The sequence below is a fragment of the Cygnus atratus genome, chromosome 3, assembly GCF_013377495.2.
Source record: "Cygnus atratus isolate AKBS03 ecotype Queensland, Australia chromosome 3, CAtr_DNAZoo_HiC_assembly, whole genome shotgun sequence".
Taxonomy (NCBI): domain Eukaryota; kingdom Metazoa; phylum Chordata; class Aves; order Anseriformes; family Anatidae; genus Cygnus; species Cygnus atratus.
This window is the reverse complement of record NC_066364.1, coordinates 61265670-61282869: the sequence shown is the minus strand read 5'-3', so window position 1 is coordinate 61282869 and position 17200 is coordinate 61265670. Positions and strand designations below refer to the sequence as shown.

Below are 17200 nucleotides of genomic sequence, written 5' to 3'. Positions count from 1 at the left end.
GAAGCTGCGTGTGGCCTTGCCCAAAATGTTGTCCTTGACACCATCAAATTGATGAGACAGAAAGGCAATGGGCAAAATTACTACAGTGCTCACCTCCAGCACGGGCCATGCCAGAGGAGTCCTAGCCTTCAGTTTGTTTTCAGCTCATTTGAAGTTATAGTCAGTAACCCTTTAAACCCTAAGTAATTCTGGCTCTCATCTGAACATCCACCTCGTGTCAGGACACAGGAGCTAGCAAAGGCAGGGAGAAGTCATCTCTCTCCACACTGGAGGAAAGCCATCCAGAAGTAACAGTTGTGTGTTAGTAAAGAAGAGATCCTGCCTTTGAAATGCTGTCTGACAGTCAAACAAAACGGCATTCAGCTGCATTCAAAACATGATGCAGAAAGCAATTGATTTTGGCCAATTTCTTCTTTTGGTTCACTGACAGCATGGGGCTAATATTTCTGTTGGCAGTAACAGCAGCAGGGGCTTTCATCAACACTGTTCAGTGTAGACAGCTTGATATAATTTGTTAAATTTTGCACATAAGCTTTTAACTGCCCTGGGTCTCAGTGGTCTATTAGTCACTAAAATAATGTTGCTGTACCACAATTGTATTGTGCACGGGTAGGTTCTGCAATGAGTGTCTGCCTGTGTGGGCCTCCTCTGCCTGCCACAACTCTGCACGACATACATTTTTTTAAATCATCAGTGAAACTGTAGTACTGGGATGTTTAAGTCCAATACAAAGTCTTTTAAGTTCCTCCACTGACTTAACAGGTACTGAACTGAGTGTCCAAGTACCTGTAAACTGTACGCTAATATATATCACAGAAACATTTTACTGAAGTAATTGTAACAACATTGTGATTTTACATAACTATGCAGAACAAGACAAGACCTTTTTTGAGGCTCTACTTTAGCTGTAACCTGCATTTAACAACAATTTGGAGGTGACCACTTACCTAGAAACCTATGTAACGTAACCATATCTAGCTGGAAATGGTGAATAAGTCCATGCACATTGAAGAGGTGACAGAGCAGTGTTACGAGACTGTTTCCTAAAAGCAGAGAGGAACAACTCTCAGATTCCTTTAAGGTGTAGTTACCAACCATGCAAGACTAAAAATTTTGGTAGTTTCCTAACTATTAGTCAGCTCCTATCACCTTAGCTCTCATCATATCTGATTAGATGATACTCATAAAGTAGCTTGTATAAATTACTCCCTTATACAATCAAGACTTGACAGCATGGCTGTATCAGTGCCATTCTGGTGTCCGGTTGCCATAAAGTCGTGTTTGCTATTATCAGCACGACACAGAAGGCCAGTTGACATAGTCTCAACTGGAAAATTTTTGACTAGATTGTTTGAGAACCCCATCATCTTCATAATCCAGGTTACCTCCAGAAATGAAAGAAAGAGTGAAGGGCTCTTCTGCCACATCGGCATGCCATATTGTATTAATTAATTAATTAATGAGAATTCTGCAGCCTGTAATTAAAGTTTTTTGCTTTATAAATGACTGTACAAACATGTACATGATCTACATACCTTGCTCACCTACAGTTGCATCTCACAACGATGATGCAGACAGGAAAAAATGAGTTACCGCATTTACAGTCTCAAGTCCCACTGTAATATTGATCTTACTGTGAATTCAATACTGGCAACATTGACAAAATTGAGCCTAGCTATCAATTATATAACAACTATATTATACTACACATACACACAGTGTTTAGAAAAGTTTGCACTGCATAATTCAGTACCAACGTTTCCAGAAAAGTTCAGAAAAAACCCCAACCAACCCATACAAAGTTTAAGCAATGTCTGAAGGGAGTGTTTTCTCATTTAATATAACTCAGGAAAGAAAACAAACATATGTATGAAGAGGACATGGAAACTTACTTGGCCTTGGCTACTGACTAGGGGCATAGAAAGGTAATTTAGAAGAATTATGTTTTTACCTCCCTTGCTATTTGCCATCCTTTCCACTCTTCCCTGCCAGTCACTCAGCTAAATTAACCTCTAAACCAACTCCTCCTACATCACCTGCTGCAGGTGAATCTACTTGAATTGGGGGGTGAGGAATGGGGAACCTAATTTCTTTAAGCAATTAAGAAAGGCCAATGGTGTGATTGTGACCTCTTCAGCAACTACCTGACTAAGAGGCACTGTGTAGACATCAGTGAGGATGTGCTGTTACAGGCATATATTTAGATAAAAAGTTTCACGAAGTTTTAATGTCTTAATGACTTTTACTATTTTTCTATCCAGAAGGTTGACACAAAGCATGGATATGTTTGGTTAAAGGTACTTTATATTGATAGAAATTGACTGATTATCAACATACCAACCAATGTATCTTATAGGTCTGTTTTAAAGTAGCTTTGGAGTTTCCCACAAAGGGAACTGAAATACTTCCTTGAAACTAATAAACAATTCATAATAAACAAGCAAAAGTTGATCGTAATAAATGTAAGAGATTAGATTAATACAAAAAATACACTTTATAAACATTATCCTATAGTTCTGAATATTCTGGGAAAAGCCTGAAATGTTCAAGGGTATGATTTTAAGAGGATTTAATTGTGTTCATTTTTTTCAGTAATCTAAACTTGAAAAGTTTAGCAAAATATTACTTAGGAATTTTTAGGATAGTCGTATATAAAAAGATCTTAAATATATATACACATTTCTTTTGAAATTACTTACCATTTGTCAAGCGGTCAAACAAGAAAATGTCAAAATCCCACATTCCCACTTTGGATAGCATATGCTAGAAAAACAAATTCAAAGAGGCAAATGACGGACATATCAAACTGTAAAGCAGATTTAAATTATTATTCCATATTAATCACAGGATTGGTTCCTGCAACTTTAAAGCTTTGTTCAGGAAAGGTATAGACATGTATTTGAAATATCAGAAGCCAGGAACCAAATTTAGTTACACTGCATAAAAGTATCACTTGCACTTTTAACTGAGGAGGTTTTGAACTTGACACTTAAAAAGGCCTCAAATGAAGCTCAAAACATGGAATAACATAAAATATTATGAAAATAATTGCTTTTACTGCACAATTTTTTTAATGTTCTTTCATGTCCCCAGATCAATTCATTACAAACTCTCTTAGGATTTTGTTACAGTAAAATACAATCTTAGATCTCATGGAGAATATGAATGACATTTTGATAAACAGATACACAAGTACAGTTTCTATGAACTTGGAGTGCTTCTGTGAAGCACACTCAGCCATGCAGAAGGATCCATCATTGCTACCATATGTAGCATTTTTACAGCTGCATCAGTTCAGCTGAGAGATTGAGACTGAACTAACTGTATGACGTATACATATATGAATCGCAAATGGGTGTTCACTCCAGTTGCTTTGCCTATATTCAGACCAGTTCTGGATTCTCAATTATTTCCTAACACCTCATACATAACCTTTTCTGGCAGACAGTAAAAATTTTCTAGGCACGTAACCCCAGTGCCATCAGTTTTGTTAGCAATGTCATTAACAGGAAGCATAAGAGCTGCAAAATTATAATATTATGACTATCATGAAGTTCTATGCAGTGATTGTTCCCTGTTTCTTAGCCTTTGCCATTATGGGGTTTCTTGTGGGTTGCGTAACAGCTGCTCTGGACCAGCTGTGAGACAGGGGCTTTTTTTTTTTTTTTCTTTTTCTGAGTGGATAAATTAAATCTCGTGTTGAGATTGTATGTATTTAAATCAGTTACTCAGTCAGGGATACTTCATTTAATAAATCCAGATTATAATTTCAATTGAGAGAACCTGAAATTTCTGAACAAATTCAGACATTTTCTTGTTGCCTTGAGATCAAGTTTTTAAAGTTGTAAATATGAAAGAGGAATGGACAGTACATTTTCTGTAAGACAGGCAAGTAACATGGGTCATTTAAGAAACATCAACCATACACTTGCGTACCTAAACACTGAAACAAAATTGACACTCTGGAATATTATTAAAAGACATGGAGATCTGGAGACCTGTCTTACCCTTGCTTGCCCAAGGTAGTCCTCATCCAGCAGGTACAGAGAGGCTTGTGGTACAATTCCACGCAGTAACCGGGATGCATGGAAATACCTCTGAAAACTTAACAGTCTTTTCACCTTTTTCTTGGTGCCAATTTCCCCTGAGAGTGTTGTATCTGTGAAAAAGAATCAGTACAGAAACCATGAAACCCAAGATCAAGGATGACAGTCTCAATTATTTAAAGAGAAATAGCAAAAGCTGTGATAATGATAACAGAAGTCATCAAGTTCATGTTTCTTGCCAATCCTTATGAAGGGACAGTATTCGAATTCCTATACTTCAGCACAGTATATTTGTTTAGTTCAGAAAGAAAATATGTCCCAGTAGACAGAGCACTAATGTAGGACTTGGAAGGTCTGAGCTCAAGAGACTGCCTGCCACAGTCTTTAATGTGATCCAGGCTAAATCACCAGGGGTGTAATATATCATTATTATGTAATATATCACCTAACCATAGATGTGCAGAGGAAGCATAAGTGACATGGCAGAGTCAGGTATGGGAAACCTGCTCTCACTCTCTTGTGCCTCTGTTCTTTATCGATAAAACTGAAAATAGCATTTCCTTGCTACCTCACAGGAGGGTCATGAGACTACATCAAAATTGCACGGTACAAGCATACAACATGATCAACTTAAACCTTAATGGACACATACCAGTAGGACTGAAAACAGTAAGTACTTTTTATTTCAAATCTTATGGAAAATGCATATGCTAAAACCAAGGTACAGGAGGAGGGAGGTGAATGGGATGAAGTAGAAAACATCCATATGGCTGTTTGAACATCTTATCCTTCTGAATGGTCTCTTACAGCATGTAATGAGGGAATTAATATGAAGCTACAGATAGCAAATGAGACAAAGGACAGGCATCTGTGCCACTGACACAGCACCACGAGTGGTTGCAGGTGAACTAATAGAAATCATTTTTTGTGATCTGTAATAAAATGATACTCCTTTTTGCAGGCATGCAGGGAGGAGGCTTCTCTCTACAGACAGAGCTTGCAAGAAGTTAAGAGCACTTCCTTACACAGGGCAGTTTCCTACTCTCATGTTAAATTCACAAAAAAACAAACACCAGAAAACCAACCACACCAAAAAAGACCTCAAAATACAGTCTGAAAGCACAAATGCATGAACCAGTTTTGGAAGAAGACAGAAAAGAGAAGAAGAAGCAATGATAGGTTAATAATTATCCTTCTTACATAGTAGAGCAAATTATAAATTAAAAAAATATTTCAGTCCTCCACTTAGGAAAGGAAGCATACAAAGGCAATTCCTTCATTTTTTAGTTACACAAAAGAATACGTTGTTCTCACTCAGTATCAGGATAATTTTAATTCCCTAATGCTGTATTAGGAAATTTTCATATCTGGCTAAATGTGCCACAAAAACCAAGGTAGTTTTTACACAGTGATTAAATCTGTGATTAGAGTAATTAAATTACTTTATTGTTAGCAAGAACAATATGCAGGCTTCCTAAAGCTGATAGTGACTTAGGTTATTCCACCTGAACTTTTAACAGAACCTCACATACAGTTGCAGTGTTTTCATTTTGTAGTCTGGTATAAGTTTTGGAAAAAGAGAGGACATTTGTTAAAGGCTATTAAGATTCAACAGAGTTTTGTTGATGAGAGGAACATCGTAAGAAACTGAAGGTTAAGCACTCCTTTCAGAGAACAGTTTTGATTACTTAAGATAAGATGCCACACAGTAATTCACTGGATTTCAGATTTAAATAAGAGCTCAGGAAAAAATGCCCATGAACTGAAGATGTCTCTCTCTATTTCGCTATTTCATTTTATATATAAATGCTGAACATTTTTTCTGCTATGAAATTAAAATATGATTTTGTATACTACTTTTATGAGTTTAACTATTCCGATAGTTTTGTTTTTTTTCAGAGAAGTCATTAGTTTGTTTGAACCTTTGATGGTTCAGTGCTTCATTTCTCCAAGAGCAGATGTGAGCACTTTCTGTAGCAAGTTTCTTCTCTATATAATCCAACAGCTATCAAACATCACAGCTATTGACTGACAGAAAGTCAGTAACAACCACCAAAAATGTACTTACAGAACTGAGTAACAATAGCTAAAGTATTTTCTTAGACCTGTCACAGACTTCTTGCGGGTCCCCATTGTGTTCATAACACAAAAGCACACAATAATTTTATTACAACTTGAAAAACCAAGAATGCAGACAGTAACAATGTCACTACTGTAACAGCCAGGAGGTTAGATTTTCACTTATCCTGTGCCAGTACCTGTCTTAACTCTCTCTCACATTTTAAATACTGGAACAATTTCATGGCTTATTGAAAGGGTGACTAACATAGGTGCCTAGTTATACAGTGACACATGGAAGAACTGTTAGACTTTTTTTTGTTTGTTTTTGTTTTTTTGCACTTCCTTTCACTTAGAAGTGAACTTCTAAGAAGTTGCTGGCATTCAGTTTAATTCCCAAATACCAAAACACTCTTAAAATTAATTCCCTTTTAAAACTTGTGTCAGCTGTTTCTTGACTTCCTAACTTTCCTAATTCCGTCTTTGCCCCAAACCAGTCACTGTTTCCAGGTAATGAGTTTATATTTTAATGTATGGAAGACTTCCCTTTTGTGCATTAAAAACAGGTAGTTGCTTGTTGTGGTTTAGCCCGGCTGGCAGCCAAACACCACACAGCCGTTCGCTCACCCTCCCCCCTCCCTCTCCGGGATGGGGGAGAGAAACGGGAAAGTGAAGCCTGTGAGTTGAGATAAAGACAGTTTATTAAGACAGGGAAAATAATAACAATAATAATAATAATAGTATTAATAGTAATAACGTGTACGAAATAAGTGATGCACAATGCAATTGCTCACCACCCATTGACCGATGTCCAGCCTATCCCCGAGCAGCCGGCCCCCCCTCCACCCCAGCTAGCCACCCCTATATATTGTCTGATTACCACCTTGGCCTATGCAAAACAATACCCCACAGCCTGTGCCACCCGTGGGCCTGTGATTAGCTGCAGGTGGATTATTGTTTTTCCCCTTCCTCTTAGCACAGCACCATGCTGTACGTGGTGCCAGGCTCTCGCTCTGCCTCTGCTGTTTAAGCAGACCAAAGCCTTCACAGGAACACAATGTTGGCACCAACTTGTGCTGTGCTGAGGCCAAGCCAGCACATCTCCACCCCCACTGGGGGGGTCTGTGCCTGCTGTGGACGCAGGGCGCAGTCTCAGCAGGACAAGCACCTGAGCCAGGTGCCTTCCTCAGGCATTGTTCAGCATGACGTCAGATGGTATGGAGTACCCCTTTGGCCAGTTTGGGTCAGCTGTCCTGGGTCTGTCCCCTCCCAGCTCCTGCTGCATCCCTAGCCTGCTCGCTAGCAGGACAGAGAGAGGCTGAAAAGTCCTTGGCTTGGTGTAAGCACTGCTCTACAACAATTAAAACATCAGCATGTTATCAGCGCTCTTCTCATTCTAATCCAAAACATAGCACCCTGCCAGCTACTAGGAGGAAAATTAACTCTGTCCTACCTGAAACCAGGACATTGCTCCAACTAATTTTTTATCTAAGTTTACATCTGTTTTCTCAGTTAAATACAGATGACTGAAATTACTACCTATTTTCCTTTACGCTTCCTTTAAAACTCAGATGTGCAGTTCCTATGGATGATCTAGAGGTGAAGGTTTGGGCAGAGTCCCAACAAGCAGCTGTACACTTGACGAAGTGCATATTTTATTCTGTGGATTGCCAGGCTATTTCAGTAGCACAGATAATACTTACCAAAACACTAACACATCAGGTTGAAATAAATAAGTTCTTACTGCGAACATACTTTCTGAATTGAACCATTAAATTTGTTGCTGCTGCTTTGTTATATTGCTCCATAGGTTTGTCACAGATCTCAACTGAAATGTAATCTGTGGACCACCAGGAGACAGCGCCTCTGAAACAGGACCTGCTGCTTCAGATGAGCACTATATGTTATGCAAAAAAGGTTACCCCCAATAATCTGTTTTCCTGTATTTCCATTCTTATGAGAAAGAACTCATATTACTGATCAAGAATGATAGGAAGTGTATTTTCAAAATGGGCTCTTGACAGAACAGTCCAAATCCTGCATTGCAGTTTATCCACATGCTTAAGAACTATCATGTTAAAACCATGTCCACAGTCATTCCAGCCAAACCATGGTCATTACAGCAATAATTGATTTGTCTATGAGTCATAGGACTTGTCAAATTATTGCCATGACCTTTAATGGGTTACTACGCCATCCTCAGTAACGTACCTCATTATGATGGGGCCTTGCATAACATTGGTCTAACACTCTGCCCCTCTCCGAGCACAACACCCAATCATTACCGTCTCATCAGCCCTCCCCGAATCAATATTAAACAAAAAAAGAAAAATACAACCATATGAAACAGAGAGAAAAAGGATGCTTAACACACAATAGCAAAAAGTGAAGCAGTTCAGAGTGAATGCTGAAATTCTGTCTTTCAGCTCAACAACTGGGACAGAATCTTCCAGTAGTGAAGAGCCATTCCTAGTGTACGGGATCCACCAGCTGACACAAAAATTGAGATGCAGTCTTAAGATGAAGTTAAAGGTTTATGTGAATAACAGTTATACTCTGAACATACCACATCCTAACTGACAATTCTAAATTTTAATTTAAATTGTAAGTATAAAATTTTGATGATTACACCTGATGTAAGTCATTCAAAGACTTTGAAACTTATGGGTTTATTAAAAGCTATTTCTAATTAGATTAAAATGAATTACAAGTAAACGAATCGAAAATGTCTTCACAGATACCAGTCAACTTCAGTTGTGGAACTAGGGGTACTAAAATGTATGCTATGTTATCTGGCTCAGGAAAACAAGCTGCAAGGCTCACAGGGGAAGGATTTAGTAATTATGTGCAATTTTGAAATGAACATGAAAGACAAGCAAGAGCATCTTTTTTTTATACCCATAAAACTTCCCTTGAGAACAGTGTTTATCTTTAATCATTGTTGCAACTTCTGAATGTTTTGTTTACCTAAAAAAGCATCACATGTCTCTCTCAAAGATGCATATTCTCTTATCCTGTTGAGTTACTGCCTAGCATTGTGGTTGGAGAATCCCATCTTTGTATACTGAACAAAGTCATTGTAGGGATTGTACCTACAGGTACCTATACTTTTACAGAAGCGTCAATATAAGCTTTTGTCACAAAGCTTAACATCTGCTTTCAAAAACACAGCTTGCCTCTGCTCACAGCGCATCTCCTGATGTATTTTAGCAGGTAGCAAGAGTAGTTGCACTCTTCATTAGGTCATTTGACATCCACATCATGTGTATTTGCTACCAGATCATGGACAATTTCTGGATACTGCATGTAGACTTCAAGAGGTTAATAAGCTACAGGAATCAACGGTTGCCTTCTCTTTTCTAACACAGCTCCTCCAGTTACATAGATCTGCTTGCCTTAACACAATCTACGGCTCTCTACATCCCAAACTCTGTTATTTCAGGGAAAGAGGTTTCCTGCAGTAGGAACTGCTACGAGTTTTCTTTCAGATTTCTTTCACATTGCTGTGCTGCATGTGCCCGCAGGCAGCATGAACATAAAAATTACAGAGGTTATGTTAACAATGGTTGAGTTAACATCCAGAAACGATCACATAAATCAAATTTGGACAAGGATGTACTTAACTCTACACCAGACGTTCATTACAGTGTTATTGTTCTTTTCAAGTAAACAAACTTGGTTACGCATTCAAATAATGCCTGTAAGTTTTCTTTCACAGCATCTCCTTTTTTATTTTATTGCACCTCAGCGCACAATAAAAGCAGGTCACTCAGCAGTATGAGTGGATAATAACAGGCTTATTAATTTTCAAAAGCCAACTGATTCAGAAACAGAAAATGTTTTTCCTCTTCTTTCTAAAAGGATGCAAAATAAAACCAGTATATACAAATCAGGTCCTCAAACATCTGCTTTTGACTCATATTATTTAAAATACCCTGTCCCCTCTTCTGAGGATGTAAAGGCATACAGTACTCATCCACTGCTATTCACACACACACACATATATATATGTACACCTGAAGAATCAGGTAGGATTGCCAGCAAAAGTGCTGAAATATCTGGAAGAAAGCTGGAGGATCAGGCCAGCAATTTACTGCCCAGAACGTTTGCAAACAGAGAGGGCCCTGCAAAGGGTATTGTCTCTGGTCCTATGCACTGGGGAAACATTTTCCTGCACTGGTTCCTGGTTTGACAGCTGACTAGAATGCATATATTTAGAGCTCAAGATACATTTAATTGACTTTTGAGCAATAGTTGGTATTTGTCCTTTGATTTTTTGGTTGTTTTTCTGGACTAATCATGCCAAGCATTTAGATGACCTTTTCTGAAGTCTTGTTTGGCATACCCAATGCATGACGTGGTTACCAATTTTTTTTTTTATAAAGATGAGCATGTAACACTGAAGACAGAAAAACAGCTTGTGTGAGAAACTGGTAAACAGGTTTGATTTAAAAATGGTAAGATTATACCAGTACCAATTTGATCATCTGAACTTACATTGGTCACTGCAACTAAGACAACAGAGGTGAACACCTTGCACTATATAGTGTCTACGGATAAAGAAGTGTTGTACTGAAAACTTGCAAATTTAGAAATCCTAAACAGACTTCCTCAAACTAGAGAGGAATACAAGAAGTTTTTATAAACATTGTGTTTTCACCTGCTCCTCTAACATACTTAAAAATTGAAAAAAAGCTAGAGTGGAGGATATACCAAGTCCTCTGTGAAATGTCTCAGAAGCTAACAATGCACGTAGTATTGCAAAGATTTTCAAAGACGTTGAGTCTAAGTAACAATGAGATTTTAGGGGCAGGACTTATTTGTCCTTTTCTATCTTTTTTTAAAGTATCCTGCCCAAGCCTTTTTTGCTACTGTAGTATAATTGTTAATTATACTAATATCCAAAATATGTAAATGTAGGTGAGTAATGACCAAGTAAAATAAATTATTTCATTCACTGTCTTCTTTATCCTTGTAGTAAGTAAACAAAACATGATGTATCAAAACTTTTATAAGGAAGTATGAGCAAATTGTGTTCTCTGCTCCTGGACTTTTGATAAAATTTCAATTTTAGAGGTCAAGTGCTTTCTGTTAGCTGCCATTGTTTGTATGGGTTACAATTGTATTATTTCTCTTTAAATGGGTAAACATAGTCTTTCAATTAGGAAAAGGCTGTGAGAAAGAGTGGGATTCTGAACAGAGAAAAGCAAAAAAAACCATCAGAAAAAAAAATCTTAAAAATTTTCCAAGCTGAGTCAAGATTCCATTCTTCAACTACCTGCATGATTGCACAAATCAGTGAAGTGCCCCGTTTACAGAAGAGGTGCTCGTATGCTTCTTTGGATAACACGGTTAATGAAATGTGAGAGGTTCTGGGACACCAATTTTCTAGGTCACCTCACTATGGGGTTTCCTCCTCTTCAAACATTGTGCTTCAGGTAATGGTGGCTTGTAACCGGTCAGTTTCCAAATCATTAAGTTCCTGCACAATTGCTGGCATCTTGAAAAACACTAGTCATATAGCTTCCCTCCACCCTAAAACATATTGCTTTTGAGAGTGTTTGCAAGAGACTACAGAACTATTATAAAAATTATCCTATTACACCAACTTCTGGAGAAGCTAGGCTTTCAGAGGCCAATTAAGTAACAGAATATTAGTCTTAACAACAGGAAGAGGAATAGATTATATCCAAATTTAAGATGAATGTTTCTCCTCACATTTTACAGCCTTTATTGGGGTCATCAATCATCTTTATGCAAACAAACATTTTGGCATCTCTTACTAAGCCTCCTACAAGCACTTAGGAAATGGTATGTTGTGTTCCGTTTCACCACAAAGTCTTTATCATTTCAATATGAAACTCCACTTTGCCACTTCAATCTTTGTACAGGAGTACAGTCGGAACCTTTTTTTTTATATTTTATTTTCCTAAAACTGCAAATGTTCTATAGCTGATTATAGTTTCTCTAGCAGGAAATGGTACATCCCCTCTCCTTTCCCTCCCCTTGAGAAAAAGCAACATAACCTGTAATAACAGCAAACCTAACTTCCATTTATCATCTTAATGATCCCTTCTCCTTGTTCTTTCTTTTCCTCTGGTCATTTGGAAAGTATCCTCAGTGTTATCTTCAGTACACCCTTTCCCTTTGCTAATCAGGGAAAAGAAGGTGGGGTGGCAGAATGGGTCACACATCATTTGGAAATTTTTAAAGGGACATTCTTGGTTGAATTGAATCCTAAATCTGTATTAAAAAATGTTACAAACCTGCATAATCATGCCAGTGTTCATTAAGGCTTTGTGTCTGCAGCACAGCTTTTTTGTTGTAGTTGTTCTGCTTGCTCTCATGAGTTCTTTTGAAGCATTCTTAACCCCAACTACTGCATTTTGTTAGCACATGAAAACACATATGTCAATCAGTTTTACATTCTGGCTTTCATATTCTACAAATGAAAAGCAAAAGCTAAACAAGGAACATGAATGGCAGGAAGTAGAATATACTTTTCAGACTACCTTTTTATTAAATTTTGCCAATAAGAACTCTGAAAAACAACAAAAAAAAAAATAAAACCAACAACAAAGATCAAAAAAATCCACCCCAAATCAAAAAAAACTTTGTTATTTGATTGAAGGAGGATGGGGGGAAGACATGGAAGGACTGGGATGATTTCTAGAGACATGAGGAATTTTTGAGTGTGAAGTGTTACCAGAAAAGAGTAAACGATCTCCATGCTGCCACACTATTAAGAGAAACTCAATTCCTCTTTCTTGAATAGGAAACTGAAAACAAGGCCATAGGCTGACTTCAGTTCTGGAAATATTCTTGTCATTCAAACCAGACGCAAGCTAACCAGATTAAGAGGCCTGTGTGCCTTCAGGATGTTGATGAGTATCTTTTGGATGTGCTTATCCATGAGGAACTAAGGGAGGTATTATGTAGAAATGATGCAGACCTCATGAGATCTCTCACTTTCTAATTTAATAACCACCTGGAACTTTGGACTCATCCACAGGCTGGGTTGGGATCCGAGTAATCCAATCAGTCCTTTAAACTTCCTCACAAGACTTTTAGTGTCCTAATTTAACCCGGGTCAGAAATATCTAAAAAGGCATCTCTCACTCCCACTTCCTTTTCTAGCCAAAGGCAACAAAACAAGACAGTTAACCAAACTTTTTTTAACCTCATTCATTTGGGTTCAAGTTACTTGATGGTTCAGTTTTGGGTTGGTGGCTGTGGTTAAGTTTTATTTTCCCTGGAGATGGGCCCTACCTGAAAGTCTTGGAGTTGTTCAAAATCCAAAACCAAAAATGAATGTAAATTTTGCAAATGGATCTTTCAGTAGACAAGCAGAAACCACAGATTCAAACATCCACAGACTTTGGTTCTTTGAGATGGAGACTTTTTCATGAGTTCATATCTTTCCTTACTAACCCTGACAACACTTTTCATTTCTGTAATACCTAGTTCATCACATGCTGGCATCACCTTATGCACAAACAAACTGAAAAACAGAGGATTTGGCTTGACTTAAATCAGACAGCAAATCAAGGACAGAGACTTAATAGTACCTAATATCACTACTAATCATCATCTTTTACTACAAACATACAATCTATACTAACTTTAAGCAAAGCTTAAAACGTGTAGGTCGCAGCTCACATACTGCATCCTTTCCTTGTAATCCCTCCTATATCAATACACAGATGTAAGCTCTGCCAGACACTTTGATACTGTGGAGATATACTGTGGATAATGAAAGGGATAACTGATACTGGGACAAAACCAAAGTGTCCCTAATGCAGAATTTTTCAGGAAAAGTTAAAAATGTGAGCAGAAACAGTTTTAATATTTCTCCATTTGATACAGAGAAAAACTTAGTATAAAGAAGACAGAAACCAGAGAATCACTGTGCATGTCTTAAGAATTTCCTTGTCTTTTGATAAAGAATGACTAGCAAATTAATAAATGAAAAGTTATTCATCTGCCATGTAGCTTGCTATTTTGTTACTCTGTTTAATTTAATTTGGCAATAAAACAAAGCATCTAATCTAACTAGAACATGGCAAGGTCTTCTTGGTTAGTGCTGCTTGCCCACCTACAGCTCTAGGCTTATCACAGGGAATTCCCTCAAACTTTTAATTAATGCAATGAAGAAATGTACCATTGCAGTTACCAGCACAACTCATCATGGGATAATGAAATCTCTCTTAATCAATGTACATTAGTCACTGGAGGGATCTGGTTCAATGACTCACTGAGCAACTTTCTCAGTCAGAGAACTGAATTACAGCTGCCTTACTACTATGACCCTTTATTTCTGAAATCCAAACCATGCTTTGCTAAAAGGAAAACTGGATCAAGTTAGTCTTCACTGCAGAGGTGGTTCAAATTCTAAATTACACTGCACATATTCAGATTAACTACTCTTGTCGAGCAAATGCATAAAGTTTTATTTAATTTACAGAAATGCAAAAATGCCAATAAACTGCCAGCATTAATTTCAACTGCATTAGTTTCAGTTACAAGCTAGATCTACCAAGTTCAGAGTTAAATTTTCTCAAAATTTGTGAAGTTTTGGTTTGGAGTCAGTATTACACAATTTATACATTATATTCAGCTGTTATATGGCACTTAATACTTGCCTATTCCAACCCATTTCTCCTTCTGGAAAACAGAGTTTAAGTCTTTCTTTTTTCCACCGCTCCCATTTTAAGGAATGTCTTACTTGCATGAACGATAGCTCTTTCTCCATTTTCCTATAAGCCTACAAGGCTGTGCAAAGCTTGTATCCTTCCATTTAGGAGAAATCTGTAAAGTCTGAATATTTCATAAGCTCTCTTGTGAACAAGGAACCTCAGGTCTGCCATGTTCATCTTATTATTATTTTTTTCTGGGGTATAGCTGTGGCCATGAGGTGGTCCCCTTGCCTTACTGTGGCAGGATGGGAAAATGGAAAGCCTCCTCTGAGTCTTCATACAGGGCTGGGTAATGAGCACCATCTGCTGCAGCTTTACTGGAGAGAGGAGCTTCCCCCAAAGCTTCTGGCCAGGTAGCTTCCCCTGAAGCTTCTGGGTCAATGCAAACACGTTGGCTGGCCATGCAGGTCTTCACACATTGCAGGCACTTACTCAGGTGGCTGTGGTTCCCCCCAACACAGAACATAGCAGATGATCTTGGTGGCAAGGAGATATTTCACATGTAGTTTTGAATTCCAGAATTATCTTACAGTCCCAAAAGCCATGGGTGCAACTACATCTCAAGGAAAGCTTGCAAATAGGTCCAGTAAAGACAGGATGCTAAAGCCTTGCATCTCCTCCAGATAGGATCCTGCAAAATACTCATGGTCCTGACAGCGTAGCACTGACAAGGTGAAATAATGCTCACCAAGTTTCTATATATTACAGGGAGGCACTGGAGGAACATTTAGATGGCATCACAGACGTTAGCTCAAACAGCAAGAAGCTAACATTAATCCAGTTGGCTTTGATTATGGCTATAGAAGATCACATTTTGAGAACACAGGAAGTTTCCCTATCCAAAAAGACTTAACAGTGTCTTAAATTACACAGCGACTTTACTACAGGAATCCAGAAAAAACAACAGATATGGTCTATTCGGTGTTAACCCTTGCTAGCCAAAGTAGGGAAAAATCCACTAGTTGGAATCTGTAAGCATGTTCAAAAGGTTACATCTAGGTAATACTGTGCAAGATCTGATTGCAATGTCCTGAAATCTTTTAAGAAAGCTTCAAGTCTCCATTTAAGAGTGAGCTTCAGTGTTTCCCTCCCTGTACTTTAAAACAAGGGCAGTACTGTTACTTGGAATAATATTTCACATGGTATATGGAACTATTTAAACTCCATTTTTCTGAATTGGTGAGAAGCTGGAATAATATTTATGATCCATTTCTTTATAACTTCTGAGGATAACTACCATAAAATTTTCTCTGCCTCATCCCTCCCTTACTGTAGCAGCTTTCAATATACAGTTGCTGCCTATCAGTTATTGCCCCCAAACAATTATAACATTGTGCCAAAAATTCACTGTAAGTATTAGGTACTGTTAAAAAAATGCAGTAGTGACATTTATACATATTTCATTAGGATGTGTATTACCATGTTTTTTGATGCTTATAGGATATGCACAGAAGAAATTGATTTGATAGATGGATATATATGAACAAATAAAATAGAAGCCTGTTTACTTTCTGGCAAAACACATCTGTGTGCTCTGACAGCAAGCATCTTCATTTACCTGTAGGTCACCAAGTAAGCCAGGCACAGTGAACTTGCCATCTACAAAGATGGTAGCCTTGTGCCTAGAAATCTCACTTCATTTTGGACTGAAATAGTAGTGGTAGTGGCTACTACCACCCCCCAGGCAGAAAACAGTAAGCACAGAAAAAAACTGAACACAATAAGAAATCCAAAATCAGGATCACTGCTTTTTCTTGCAGACATCACGATCAGCCTTAGCGCCTTCTTTCAGACAAAGGACAAGCAATAAGAAGAAAGAACAAAGCTACATAAAAAAACTGGCTGCCCTGCCCACGTAGGAGCAGAGGTGCCTGCAGAGAGAGGCATCTCTTTTTAAGCTCGGCAGCCAGAGCAGAAGAGTTCGGCAGAGTGCCCTGCTGCTCGTATGATCAAAGGCTGAGAATTCATCAGTCCTCTTTCCTCCCGGGCCTCTCCCTAGAATACCCCTGAGCAGCACGAGCACTTCCCTCAAGCTGGCACGACATGGAGGATGGCACGACTCATCTACAAGGGATAAAAGCAAAAGCCCTGTTTCCAGAAAAAAAAAATGCTGAAAGTTTCTTTGGTTTCTTTAACCAGGGAGAGGAAAGAACATATAATGAGAATTTTAAATAACATGCATGTATTCAAAATAGAAAGGAAATAATGAATTCATTTAGTCACACTGAAATGTGAATATAAATTCACTTCTACTTCATGAATGAGAATTGTTTTTATTTTCTCTTAGTCTTTATAAGGGCATCAACAATATTTCCAGCTAGCCTAAAACAGTTTCTTCTTCCATTTTTCATTGGCAAGCTAGGACTAAATTATCCTCAGAGGTCTGCTCAACCAGTGTGT

At 38.0% G+C, this 17200-nt stretch overlaps 1 protein-coding gene across 3 annotated transcripts in view; it reads right to left on the bottom strand.

Moving 5' to 3' along the window:
* The window catches only part of PDE7B (phosphodiesterase 7B), a 181690-nt gene that overhangs the window by 21346 nt on the left and 143144 nt on the right, over positions 1-17200 (bottom strand). For all 3 annotated transcript variants that reach the window (XM_035538326.2, XM_050709552.1, XM_035538324.2), the window contains 3 exons: positions 4008-4159; positions 2700-2763; positions 948-1043 (listed from right to left, as the gene is read on the bottom strand). In XM_035538326.2, the coding sequence (XP_035394219.1) occupies positions 948-1043; positions 2700-2763; positions 4008-4159 (312 nt within the window). The remainder of the gene's footprint in view (positions 1-947; positions 1044-2699; positions 2764-4007; positions 4160-17200) is intronic.